We start from the raw sequence: 14,304 nt of genomic DNA, 5'->3' as shown, positions 1-14,304 counted from the left end.
CCTCACAACGAGGAGGCTTTGATTTGAGGTTTGAGGAGGCTTAGGAGGCAGGATTTAGTTTGAAATGTCTTCTTTTTTGCCTTTTCATCAATGCTTTGAGCATACAGACTAGGGGTGTAGATTCTAGGTATTTTCCGTGATCGATCTTTGGAAATGTTAAAGATCAATTATTGATTAATCATTAAAATAACGTAAGCCAAATGCTTTTTCCTCCTTTAATCAAATTTTTCCTTCATGACACAATTTAAATAACGACAGTATTGAATAGCTACGGATCATATTGAGGTGTTCAAAATGTTAAACACACTGAATATCAACTTGTAGAGCAGGCTCATAATCTCTCTGCGGACATACAGTCATAAAAGTGAAGGCTCAGACTTCAACAAGGGAACTGAACAGAAACATATTTCAGACTCACAGTGTCCAGTTTTCTGTCTACTCGTTCTTATTGAGAAAAATAAGCATGTGAACGTGGTCAGGTTTCAGCCGGGAGCGCAACCGGGTCACAATCAGTCTGTCGGCAGAGAAAAAAAGCGCTCATGGTGACCTGTCACTCAGCCACAGCCCCCAGCTGAGCATCTACTCATCGTATGATACACAACGTCATCTTCCGTCTCTCTCCAGCGTCCTTTTGGGACTTTGGGGCTTGAATGCACCATTACTAGTTGATTAAATGTCTCTGTCTGGTTAAATGATAGTGATTTCGGTACATCCCTATTTTCAGAAAGAGTCCCTGGCACTGAAAAAGCCTAACAGTACCCTAAAAAGAAAGATATTATTAAAACTGACTCATGAATGAAAGCATTGTCCCTGTGCTAAAAGGAGCTGGAGGTAGGACTGGACTGTACTGAGCTAATGAGTGTTGAGGTGTGCACACAACACCTGAAACTGACAGAGAAAAGGACTTAAACTTTTACAATTTTCTGTCTTTATAACCTGAAAGTCATTGAATACATCTTTGTTGATAGAAACTGGAGGCCCAGGAGCGAGAGGAGAATAACATAGGAAAGGCCATCAAACTGGTGAAAGGAAAGGTCGGCAAACCTAAAGCGAAGAAGTTGAACCTGGAGGAGACCTTGCCCTCGCCGTATGGTCGCAGGGTGGAGCCTCCGACTCAGCCCATCAAATCTGACGCGGCCAAGAAACTGATCAAAAAGAAGAAGGTAAGACTTGCCCGCGTGACGCTGGGATAAGAAAGTTAATCCCAGAATATTCAAGGTTATTAAAAGAGCTGCTCTCGTCTCAGACTGACGCAGACGTGTCGGCGAAGTTGGAGTTTGACGACGATGGTTTGGTTGCTGAAGGAGCGACAGCGGGGGAGAACTCTGTGACCAAGCCAAAAACTCCTCGTGTGAAGAAGGAGAAAAAAGAGCCCGGTTAGTATTCAAATGAAGCTGTTTAAATAATATGTGCTGTTTATGCTGAAATGGAAAGGTAAGGATTTAAAGGATCATTTGGTGCTTTTAGAAGTAAACTCTGCTCACTCATTTACTTCAATCTAAGTTGCTCATTAGAACAAACAGGTTAGACATTGCTTCAGTGGATCCTTTCAGCCTGCAGCCATGAAGTGGGCTGTAATTAGGGGTGCAACAATTAAAAAAAATCAATGACCAAATGAAGTTACAGACACCTGTTTATTATTCTGCTTAGTGCACAGTTGTTGAGGTGAGCCTTCTTGCATACTTGTTTTTTTGCATGACTAAACACTGCATGATCAATCAACCACAAGCTTTTCAAATACTTTTCATCTGTTATATTTTGGAAAACTTACTGAAATACATCAAAGGAGGTCAAAGCATTGATTAACACTCAAAGGTTAAAATGATAACAAGGTTTCTGCTTGACTGTGACGATGTGAAAAACAGCGACAGGTAAATAAAACGTTGTTTGTTTAACACTTTTTTGTTAATTCAATAATTCCATATATGTTCTTTAATAGTTTTGATGTCTTTGGTATTAATCTACAGTGTTTAAAATAATCAAAATAAATACAAAACCTTGAATGAGAAGGTGTTTCCAAACTTTTGACTGTTTTCATTATCTGATCAGTCATTCAATCGTTTCAATGATAGTTGATAGCTAACTGTCTACGTAGTGGTTTGTTTCATTTTACACTGACTGAAATATTTCACTGAGAGTAACAAAAGGCTGAGCTCAACTACCGTCCTGGTAGCTCGCAGGGTTGCAGACTCCTGAAGGTGAAAACAGAGTTACTAGAAAACACACAGCTGCACAGAAACTTTGCAGTTTGCTGAATGCAATTGAAGTAGTAATGCAGGGAGATACTTAAAACCTTTGGGTACATGCAGCTCCTATTCCAGGTTTCAGATACTTTGCAGCCAGAACAGCTGCCTTTAGTCCCTCAACCAAAAGTTCTGTTGATTAAATAAGACTTGAGTTTAAAGTGCTGGAATCCTCCTGTAAGAAACAACTGAACAGAAGGTGTCCGATGTTTTCCTGTTCAAACTTTCTGAGAGGGAAGTTTGAGGCTTGTGAAATGATAGACTTTCTGTATCGGTTGATAAATGATTTATCAGCGCAGACAGACATTTGTCAACAATCACTGTCCAGAGATGACACAGCGTTCTCTCTGCGAGGAAACTGTGTTGGACTGATTTGAAAGCTTTTCTATCCGCAGGCCTCTTTGATGCTTCCCAGTGCAGTGAGGAAACTGTAATCCATTATTGAACAACCCTGAGCTCCTCAGAGTTTAGCCAGAAAACCGACAGTCAACAAACAGTCTGGTAATCTTGTTTACTGTGTTGCAGGAACTCCCAGAGTCAGAAAAACTCCAGCACCTAAAGGATCCACTGGAAAGAAGGTGAAGAAGAGAAATCCCTGGTCTGAAGACGAATCCAAGTCAGACAGTGACATGGAGAACAGCGACCTGGTTATTCCCAGAGAGAAGCAGTCCCAGAGAGCGTCAGGTAAAAAGAACACACACCTGAGGTTTCCCTCAAATGAACCATAAATAGATGCCACAAATGAAAGTTGTGTGTGCTCTGGGTTACATTTTAAATCATTACCATGAAAGCAAACATTCTGGTTACTTCTGACCCGCTGTGGACTCAAAATAGTGTCCTAAAAGAACATTTGTTTTATAAAAACCACAGTCTTCATATTTGTTTGATCAAACTGAATATTTCTTGCAAAAACAGGAGATGTAGCAGAACATGTGGAGCTTAACTTGTGAAACTACACTGCCAGAATTTGTTGGAGAAACATCCCAAGGTTTGCGATTGTGCATTTCCAAATAAGACGCCAGGAGCAGAGTGCGCCAGCTGGATGAACGCCTGGGTGTGACGTTACTTCCAACCTTGAGCTGAAAGTTATGACGGTCTGAAAGTTCTGCTCAGTGCACCAGTGAGACTCCTCTCCTGTTTGTGTTCATCTTTTTCACCTAGGATGGAGCAGGTGAAAGTTTAGAAAGTCAGACTGGTACAAAAAGGAAAAAGTAACCGTAACAGAAGTCTATAGAGAAACATGACGGCAGCACGTCGTGTACACAGGCTGATTGATGAAACCGCATACAGACGATAGAGAGAGAGAGTCATCTGTGATCGGATCCATCCTCTAGAACTGGGGTTCCCAAAGTGTGGGTCGGGACCCCTTGGGGGGTTGCCAGACACAAATGGGGGGTCGTATTTTTTTTTTAGTTTTTTTTTTCTAAAAATTGTACATTTTACCCATTACAGTAAATAATAATGATAAAATAGTAGCTAACCTTTAAATAAAACCTTGAAGATAGAAAATGTAATGAGTTTTCTGCCTTTCTTTTTGCCAGATGACTCTTAAGTTTAGTGTTAGTGAACAGTTAATTATCAAAAGCATCAGTAGCAGCAGGTTCATTCATAACAAAACAGGAAACACAGACACATACTCATATAGGTGGGCAAATTTTCTGCAGACCACCGGATGACACATTAAATCACTTTGAGGGACAGTGGGGGTCGCAAGTCTTTGGCATCTATATTTTGGGGGTCGTGTGCTGAAATGTTTGGGAATCCCTGCCATAGACTGTACAATAAATGGACGTAGTATCTGTGACGTCACCCTCTGTTTCTGAAGCCCTGTCTTGAAGCCAATCGTCGCAAAATTGGAAATGCTGAACTCAACCTAACTTCATCCGAGCTAGTGTGAGGTAAACAGGCGGGCCTTTAGCCTTTTGGCTAACGGCTACAGTGTTAAATTTGAGTCAAGACGTTGGTTGGAGAGAAACACAATTTTGTTTTCACACAGCTGGTGTTCTCTGCTCCGGGGATGTGGTGGTGAATGTTGCAGGACTGTTAATGAATTTTGAGTTGAACTCACAAAAAGATGACATTTTATTTGTTAGGTGGAAGATAGAGTATAAGAAACTTGGAACTTTTATTTCATATATTATAACCAAAGTCCAGTTTTGGACCACATAGATTGAGCGAGTCAAACCTATGAGGTGAAACTTTGACTTCTGATAAAGATAAGTGAGGATCATGTGACTGTTATCACTGCTTTTTCATTTTTTCTTCACCAGCTATTCTTCTGTTTTGTTTTTCCTCCCCTTGAACTCTTTGATTTTTAAATATGAACATGAGAAGTTGATATTACACTCATTTCTATATTCTACAGAGGGTATACACTACCAGTCAAAAGTTTGGACACACCTTCTTATTCGATGGTTTTTATTTATTGTAATTATTTTCAACATTGTAGTTTAATACTGAAGACATCAAAACTATGAAATAATCTGGTTTTGCCATAATTTGGATTACAACAGTAGTCAAATAGGGCTATCCATTGTGTACTAACCCTACCTCTGAACAACACAACTGATGGTCTCAAACACATTAAGAAGGCAAGTCATTCTACAAATGAACTCTTGACAAGGCTCATGTTAATTAGAAACCATTCCAGGAGACCACTTCATGAAGCAGACTGAGAGAATACCAAGAGTGTGCAAAGTTGTCATGAAGGAAAAAGGGGGCTACTTTATAGAATCTAAAATATAAAACAGATTCTTCTTTAACACTTTTTTAAAAATTAAATAATTCCATAAATGTTCTTTCATAGTTTTGATGTCTTCAGTATTAATCTACAGTGTTTACAATAATTCATACAAACCCTTGACTGAGAGTGTTTCCAAACTTTTGACTGGTAGTGTTATAAAATGAATATTGAGAAAGAGGCAGACTGTGCAGTTTTCACTGTACTGTATCCTGCATACTAGATTAATAAATGATATGATTGTGTAGAAATATTCTGAAGTACAGTACAGAAACATAAATAATGCTGTTATTCAAACTCCTCTTCCTTCATAGCGTTTACACAGCGATTAAGAGGCTCTCCGTTCACATGTAGTATTTGCATTTTGTCTCAAGAAAGCCTCTCGAACAGGAACACTCATCCTGTAAGGAGTGGGCCTGCATACATTGACTGAGCTTTATCAGCATCCTTTATGTACCTCTCAGCTTTTCTCTCCTTTTTTAACACATTCTTTGATAAGCGGCAGCGTCAGCACCAGGCAGCTGGTTACACACTGACTGCTAGCATTTCATTTCAATCCACTTGAAGCAGCCTGGGGCCAAAAATAACTTATGAACTGTGTCTGCGTTTCCTCAGTCTGATTATTCTCTGTCGGCTTCAGGCGTCTGAGGGCGCCGGCTGATGTAACCCAGCCGCAACACTCATAATGATTGTACAAGAGAATCCACAGCAATCAGAATAATGTGGTTTGACACAGACTCTGCCTCTCTCTGTCAGCTTCCAAACCAAAATACACGTTTGACTTCTCCGAGGAGGAGGCGGAGGCAGACGAAGAGGAGAACGGCGACGATGATGTACCTTCGTCTCCTGTGAGGTCTTTCAAAGATGACTTCTCTTCCTCGGCGACGAAGGGGCACTTCAGCGACCACAACGATGACGACGATGACGATGAAGTCTCCTTTTCGCCTTCAAAACAAAAGACCACGTAAGATTCAAATGATGGTCAGGAGCGGGGCTGCACGATACTGTAAAAATCAGACATACTGATATCCTCCCTACATTTAATATTGAACATCCAAACACTTCAGATTTAGTTTGATGAAGTCTCTTTTTCTGCTAACACAACAAACCTCTGCGTCCACTGTGACCACACTCAGCCCTCTGACAGCCGCTCTCACAGAGGAGGCATTACACTTCCTCGTTGTCTGTCGTTCTGACTGAAAGTGATGGAAACCTTCAGTCATGATGTGTCATTACCTACCAGTCAGACCTGAACACTCAACACCTTTCATGAAACGACTGCCTGACTTAAACACACAGCACCTGTCCTCATGGAACTGCTGTCATGGTTTAGTTTGGCTTACGTTAGCATTCACTAGCTAATGCTTATCAACATATTTAATTCAGTGTGTGTATGCAAAGGCATGAATGCCAGCAGTAGCTTTCAACAATATTAGCTCATAACACGAGCGTGTGAGCTTCAGCTAGCATGAGCAGTATCGGTCAGTCGTTGTGTATGGCACAGGCACACTGGAACCATTTGGGCTCTGGTTTAGCTCTCTTGTAGAGCAGGCGCCCCGTGTACAGAGGCCAAGTCCACCTCACACTGATCATCAGATTGATTCCCAGTCCTGAAGTGATATTGTGATTATCATTCCTCCCCTCTCCCCCCCTATTTCCTGCCTCTCACATTCCCTTTTTCCACCAAGTCAATTCCAGGGCTGTTTGGAGCCAGTGCCTAAACTGGAACCAGTTCTTTGGGTTTTGAGCTCCAAAGAACTGTCCCTAATACCCCATTTCCCCATTTTCCAGTCTAGAACTGCGAACTGCGAACCGCTTACGTCACGGGCGAGGGTTGGGGGAAGAGGGTTGAAGTCGGCATCCATGTAAAGCAGGACAAGTAGCACAGAAGTGTTGATGAAGTTGGATAAGTTCTCCTCAAGACCTCATGTGCTTACGAAAAGCCAGGAGCAACGTCAGCGAGCGTGCTACGTTGTCTGCCATCGCTGTTATTGTGAGGGAAAGTTCGCTCTAGCGCTGCTGGGAAAAGCGGCAACGTAGAAGTGACGTCATGACGTGGATCTACCACGGGCTCGAGGGGGTGGAAACACAAATTGGTGCCGAGTTGGTTTCGCCAGTTCAACCAACTGTGAACAAGCGGGAGCACCAGCCCGGAACTACAGCCAGGTTGGCGTTGGTCAAACATGAGTTATGTCAGAAAAACTGGTTCCAGAGTGGCACCCACTCTCGGAAGAAAAAACGCTCTTCTCTCATCTTTCTTGCGCGAATGTGCAATATTTGGAGGAATCATAATGTATTCGGTAATTACTCGTCTAAATATATTCCTCTACAACTTTACACTATTTTTAAACTCTGTGCATGTTTCCTGATGTATTCGAGATGTGAAGAGACGTATTCAGTGAAGTAATGACAGGGCTTACTGGGGGCACTTGCCTTCAGAAAAGCAGGCTGTGTTTTTTTAGAAGGTTCTCCGTTGAACCAACTCTGAACCATCACCAGGGCCCCAATCTCAAGCTGGCCAATCCAATAAAGGATGCTGGATTGTTTGAGTAATTCAGTCAAAGAAATAACATATTTGGTGTCACGGTGACTTATCGAGGCAAAAGCTCACCTCCTTGTGCCACGTTGACTCACACCGCTCCACCATACGTTGTATGTAGGTGCAGCAGTGATGATTGAGAGGACATGGTGCTGTTGATGAATGAATCCCAGCTCTTCTGCCTCAAGCATCCTGCCGTCATGATCTTTGACAGCTGCAGCGTCATGCTTGTGTTCATGCTGGGGATAGACAGTGTGTGCAGAGCGGTCACTTCACTCTGTCATCTTTGATCAGTGACATCAGACAGACTCCTCCTGTAGATCACTACAGGAAGAGGTCACATGACATCACACATCCTGCAATCTAAGTAGTATCTCACATGCACACATCCCACTTGTGATAGTTAAACACTAATATCGTGCAGCCCTCGTCAGGCGCTCATCATAACGTGTCTGTGTTTGTCAAAGTAGCACTTTCTGCAGTTGGATCACTGCCTTACTTCCTTACTAACTCACCTCTGTGTCTGTTTGTGCTCCAAGTCTGCTAACCATGTATCCACTACTTCCTCTCGCATGCGTGTCCCCTGTCCCTCTCATTCCGTGTCACCTCTCACCTGTCTACATTCAAATAAAGGCAAACACGCCCGGAAATAAAGAGAAAAGAAAACATGAACATAAGTTGTTTCTGCTTCTCTGAAGGTCCACACCTGTAGCTAAAAAGACAGAGCCAACCAGCATCTTCTCGTCGTCCAAGTCAGCCTTCTCTGAAAAGAGCAATGACAGCGGTGAGTATGAAACCACGGAGGCGTCCGTCACACGTGTGTGTGTCGAGTAGAGTTAGTTGATATGTCACGTTTATCTGTTTAATGATAGGATTTTTGAAAAGTTTTTGTCTGTATAAGGCCAGAAACAAAGTTTTAAAATGTTCTTATAGTTATGTTGGGAAGCAGTCTGCTTTATTTTGTTTACACTATGATATTCATCTTTAAAATCACTGTTTATGTGAGGCCATTGTGTTAATAATGAAATACAATGACAAGACTTTAATTATTGTAGAAGTGATGCTCTTACACCATGTTCTACACTTTTTTGGTACTTAATCAACATTGTTCCTGTCCAGGTAGTTTCAGCTGTGAAGGTCACTCGATGTCATTTAAATTTGGAAATGTTATGTTTTACAAAGTTAGGTGAGATAAGACTCTTTATTGTGCTTGAGGGGAAGTTTGTTTTGGCACTAGCGCTACAAAAACTCTATTTATAGATTTAATAATAGGTATGTAAGGATACACTCAACCCATGATTAGATTATAATCCCGATTTTTGGTTCACGATACGATTCACTCACGATTCTCTAACGATGTTCAAGAAAACCAGATTGAACTCAAAATTTTAATAATTATTATTTCATTTCATTTCTCAGATATGGACATTTGCAATATATATTTTTCTCTTATATTTCTTTGTAAACAAAGTAATCCTTTTTCATTTTTAAGGTGTGTTGTAACTCAAATAAAACCACGGCACACTTTTTTTCAGCACCTTGCAAAAAATCTCAAAATGACCGTACAAAAATACCTTGTTGGGAAATTCTGAACAATTATAAAGAAATGGAAAGTGAACGATTCCCAAATGAAAGTATTAAATACTCAAACAAATAAGGTAAATCTCTTTAAATAAACTAAAGAGGAGCTTATGCTCCTGGTTTGGAGTTGAAATGTTTTTCTTCAGGAATATCAGGGAAAGCCAAAATGCTGCCAGACCTCAGACTGTAAACACAAAGGTGCATCCTAAACTGCTCGGTCTTCACCTGCTGCCGCCATGTCTGTTACGCTCAACTCAGCGAGTGACGAGATAGCAGAGGAAGAGACTTAATGATGTTGAACAAGCGGAGTATAATGCAGATAGCGCCCTCTACTGTTTGGAAATAATATTGCAAAACAAATTTTAATGAAACGATTTTAATCCACCCTTATTTGGATCAATTTTTCCCTTCTTGTGATGTATCCTTACATCCCTATTTAATAACTTCAAAAGTGAGAGCACAGAGACACAAGGCTCTTACACACTGCACTCCACAGTGGCATAATTGTGTTTTTCCAGTGTGTGATTTCACATGTGGTTACAGCATCACACACATACACATAGAGTGCTGTTTCACACTTCCACCTACAACGCCACACCCTACTACTCTTATTTCATTATGCCGATGTTCCCTCCAAATGCGGATCAGAGGTGCCACAACTTTGCCCCACCGTTCTTCCTCCGTGCATTACACATTGCAGAGAGAAGTGCATTAAAGGGGCATACTTATCGGGACTTGAACCAAGAGTCTGTGGTGACGAATAACAAACAACACAAAAGAAAATCAATCAATCAATCTTTATTTGTATAGCGCCAAATCACAACAAACGTTATCTCAAGACGCTTTTACAAACATAGGTCTAGACCACTCTATATCAAATTATGAACAGAGACCCAACACCAAGACAGGATAAGACTCAGTCTTACCCCACCTTAATCCACCATGAGCATTGCACATCGCAATATTTAGCTAGTTACAGTGGTGATGAAAAATGTCTTTTAACAGGCAGAAATCTGGCAGGTGCTGGATTCAAATGATTATTCTGTAGAGCTATCCCTGCAAAAGTCAATCTTTCCTCGTGGCTCTTAATGAACAAGAAGAAGAATTACATTCACTCACATATCAAATCAGATCACACTCACATCACTCCAAACCACCGTGATTAGATCTTTCTTTCATGTGGATCAGCTCTAACAGAGCGCTAAGAGCAATGTCCACTCCTGACTCATTAAACTACATCAGGAATGACTCATTTTGTTGTTTGATGATATTGAATGCATAATGAAAACAACAACGACTAAGCATATGATGGATATTTTTAAAACCACTCCCTGTAGAGCAGGACGAAAGATGCCGTGATGAAAACATTAAAGCGCCCACAGCAGGCAGTCAGTGATGAAAACAAGAGTAACTTCAGGTCTTTGATGCTCAACAGAGATGATTGATATTCACGTGGAGTCTGCAGGGTCAGAATGAAAGCACAATAAAGGATACCTTGAACAAACTGTGGCAGCGGTGCAATGCAGCAGCTGAACGTTGGCCTGTGCTTCTCTTGCAGATGGGTCGAAGTCAGAGAGTGAAGAGGACCGCGGCATCTTCTCCACTTACAGCTCGTTCAGCACATCGCCAGCAAAGAAAGGTAACGACTCACAGTGTTCAGCAGGGGGAGCGCTGATGCAGAAATCAAGAACGCATTTTAAGGGAGCAGGATGAAGTATAAAAACATTACAACATTACAGAAAGGATTCCTACAGAGATGAATCTTTCTTGTGGTGAATGAGAAGGTTTTATAAATCAGTAAACAGCTGTTAACATCTACTTCTTCAAAGCCACCAGACTCCATCCATAAAAAGATGAACTTAACCTTGCAGAACACAGGCGCAGCTGGTCTACTTTCAATGAATGTGGGGATTTTATTTGTGTATTTCTGTGACTTGAGAGGTAGGGTAAAAATGGTAAATGGACTTGTACTTATGTAGCGCTTTTCCAGTCATTGTGACCACTCAAAGCGCTTTACGCTACTTGTCACCCATTCACACCCATTCACTCAACATTCACACAGCGCTGAACATCAGCGGGAGCAATTTGGGGTTAGGCGTCTTGCTCAAGGACACTTCAGCATGTGACTGCCAGAGCTGGGATTTAGCCGCCAACCTTCCGATTGATAGACAACCGAAGGTTATAAATCCCCGGATTGGATCAACCCATTTTTTGTAAACACAAACCCGCCCCAAACAACTTACCAATCTAGGAAAAGGTAGACCAACAACTCCTGTGCTCTGTTATGTAGATTGCCTTTTTTCAGTGGAGCCAGTTTGCTTTGAAGGCAGTGTTTGTAATGTCTCTGCCTGATCCAAATAAACACCATAGCTTTTACCGAAATGTCTTTCTCTTTGGCTATCAGACATTTTAAACGTTTTGGGTATTGTCATGGAAAAATCAAGTTAAGGCATCTTTCTGCAAGTGTTGTGCGGCTACTCACAAAACCTTGCTACCTTAAAAAATGAGCCATAATTTGTTTGGACCCAAAAATGTTTAAAAGAAGAACCGAAAGTAGAAGTTACACTTTGGGTCAAAGATGCAATTTGTCACACATGAAGATGTCCGAGCTGAGGAAGAGCTTGTGATGTGATTGACAGTGGTTGTAAAGTTAGCAGTATTAAAGTGTGTGTGTGATCTGTTGCAGTTAAGACGCCGTCTGATGCAGCTCCCAAACCCAAGAAATCACCAGCACCAAAAGCGAAGAAACCAGACAAATCCATCTGGGACTCCGACTCTGACACTGGGTCCAAGAAGACAACACCAGCCCTCAAAGGTGCTGCACTTTTGCTTTACTCTCCATTTTATCAAATATATCAAAAATATAGAAAACACATTTATGTCCTGGTGGTGAATGTTTGGTCACTTTCTTTCTCCTTGTGCAGGTAAAGGTCGGGGGAGGAAGAGGAAGGGCTCAGACTCTGAGGAAGACTACAGTCCAATGAAGAAAGCTTCAAAACCAGCCAGCAAAGCAAGTGTGAGTATTTATCAGTCCAAGTGTTTGACATGTTTGAAATGATAAAGCCTGCAGCCTGCTTCCTTCTGCAGAGCTTCAGTGGCTGATAGAAACTGTAAAAGTCATACGTTTTATCATCTAGGATTTATGAGCAAGAGTTACTCAGTGATATTTATTATAAGTTACATCATACACATACATCTGAAGTGCTTAAACTTATGTCAGCAGTAGCCTTGTAAGGTTCAGAGTGGAATAAATCTTAGGATTGAATCTGGTATTGATGAAAGGCTGATTTTAGAGCCAATGCTGCAGCACGCAAAAGAAAGTAGCTTTGGTGGAGAGATATGAGGTGCATTTTGACCAAAAGTACCAGGAACTTTTAGTTTCAGGAACTTCTATTCAAAAACCCAGATGGTTCCTGTGGCTCATTGTTGTCTGTTTCCACTGCATACTGAAGTTCCATAAAAAATATGCAAATCAGGCCAGTGACGTATGAAGAACTAGTCCAGGACACTTATTTGGTAAATGGAGTCACTTGCACGGCTCTTCAATCAAGTGTCTGCTGAACTTTTGTAGACGTTACAAATTACATTGGCAACATTACTCTTGTACGATCTCCATTTGGGCCTCTACCTGTCTGCCCCGCTGATGTCTGTGTGTAAATGAAGCACTTGTTTTAAATGTGAAAGACCTGAAAAGACCACAAAACCTCACAATCCATGCAGGTTCATAGTTCTATTGATCATAACACCTGTGCACACAGTATTTTATATGGAAATTAGATTGTTTTCAGACCCTGACCCTCAAAGTTCCTGGACTTTAGTACTACTCCTTGAGCAGAGACTTTTCAATGGGTAAATCAACTATCCTAAAAACTTAATTTAGACCCTGGTTCCTGCTATTAAAATGCACAGAGTACCTGAAAAGGTTCCTATTTCCTGCGGTCAGAAAGCACATAAAGAGAGCGAGTACAGCTAATGTTGAACTCTTATATAAAGGTTTCCTGATTGAGAACCAAAACATGCCCGACAGCATGAACTAGCAGTCTCTCTTGATTCATGCTTTGGTGGCATTTCTCAACAGAGCAGCAAAACCTCATAAAACACTGGTCACATAATTTAAACACCATGACCCCCGCCTGCCTGCTTGCTTCACGTGGACATTGTACAAGGGGGCTAACAAGAAAAGGTCTGGGTAACATTGAAGCGAAAAATGTAATCCAAAATATCATTATTTTTCAGTAGTTCAGTGTGTGTGGGACACTTTTGTAGTCTTTGCCCCCACGTTTGAAATCTTAACATCACAGTGACTACAGCAGCGTCCTTTTCACATCATGTCCTGCCTCCTGAGATGTCTCCTTATTTCCACATCATTACTTCTGTAGCTCAGTAAACACTCTTAGTACTTCCTGTAAACATCGTGCTGGCTGGAGTGTTGCAGGTGCTGTTTTGGTTCAGTGATAACACCAGTGGTAGCTATACTAAAGCGTGTTCTGTTTTCCTGCACAGAAACCTCAGAAAGCTCCATCCGAGGACGAGGACGAGGACGACAACAGCCTGGTCATGATGAACACTTCGTCCCGCGGCGGACAGGGCCGAGCCAAGAAGGAGGTGAAGTACTTTGTGGAGTCGGATAACGAAGAAGAAGAAGACGACATTTTCAATTAAATCAACCTCCGATCACCTTCAAACACACTCCTCCTCCTCCTCCTCCTCTCTGTGTTCCCACAGACTTTTGTTCATTTCCTGTTTTGTTTTATTTTTAACAATGGTGACGTTCAATGATTTTTAATGTGTAGGTGTTTTACACTTTTTATTATACATATACAGCTTTCTTTTTTTAATGCTCATTGAAATGTTCTGTATTTGTCCGAAAGCGGCTTTTAGAAGTTTAGAACGCTGTGCTTTAGCACATTTTAATTGTTAAAATAATATGTAACTTTTTGAACATGAAGTTGAAGTAAACAATGAAATGTCTATCTTGTTTCAGGCCTCGTTCTTTCATGATTTTAAGCGTTTCCACTGAGCAGGCAGCATCCACAGCCTTATGTTCAGAGCGACGCTAACAGACTCTTAATGTTGCCAGGTTTTAAAAGTTGTCTCTGTTTCTGCTTCTTCTGTGTTTTCTCTCATCATGTGATGATGGTTGTAAATTGCTGTTTATACTTTATATTTTATTTTATTTGAAGACATTTTAAAAAGCTAAA

The 14,304-nt window shown here is 41.2% G+C and overlaps 1 protein-coding gene across 2 annotated transcripts in view; it reads left to right on the top strand.

Annotated features, from left to right (window-relative positions):
• Positions 1 to 14,074, top strand: part of top2b (DNA topoisomerase II beta) — a 45,214-nt gene extending 31,140 nt beyond the window's left edge. For both annotated transcript variants that reach the window (XM_034705297.1, XM_034705298.1), the window contains 9 exons: positions 969 to 1,163; positions 1,247 to 1,376; positions 2,769 to 2,927; positions 5,740 to 5,947; positions 8,221 to 8,306; positions 10,662 to 10,742; positions 11,790 to 11,918; positions 12,028 to 12,119; positions 13,607 to 14,074. In XM_034705297.1, coding sequence (XP_034561188.1) covers positions 969 to 1,163; positions 1,247 to 1,376; positions 2,769 to 2,927; positions 5,740 to 5,947; positions 8,221 to 8,306; positions 10,662 to 10,742; positions 11,790 to 11,918; positions 12,028 to 12,119; positions 13,607 to 13,765 — 1,239 coding nt within the window. In that variant the 3' untranslated portion in view covers positions 13,766 to 14,074. The remainder of the gene's footprint in view (positions 1 to 968; positions 1,164 to 1,246; positions 1,377 to 2,768; positions 2,928 to 5,739; positions 5,948 to 8,220; positions 8,307 to 10,661; positions 10,743 to 11,789; positions 11,919 to 12,027; positions 12,120 to 13,606) is intronic.
• Positions 14,075 to 14,304: the final 230 nt, after the last annotated feature.

The sequence above is a fragment of the Notolabrus celidotus genome, chromosome 16, assembly GCF_009762535.1.
Source record: "Notolabrus celidotus isolate fNotCel1 chromosome 16, fNotCel1.pri, whole genome shotgun sequence".
In the NCBI taxonomy this organism is placed as follows: Eukaryota; Metazoa; Chordata; class Actinopteri; order Labriformes; family Labridae; genus Notolabrus; species Notolabrus celidotus.
This window is presented reverse-complemented; position numbering and strand designations above follow the sequence as displayed.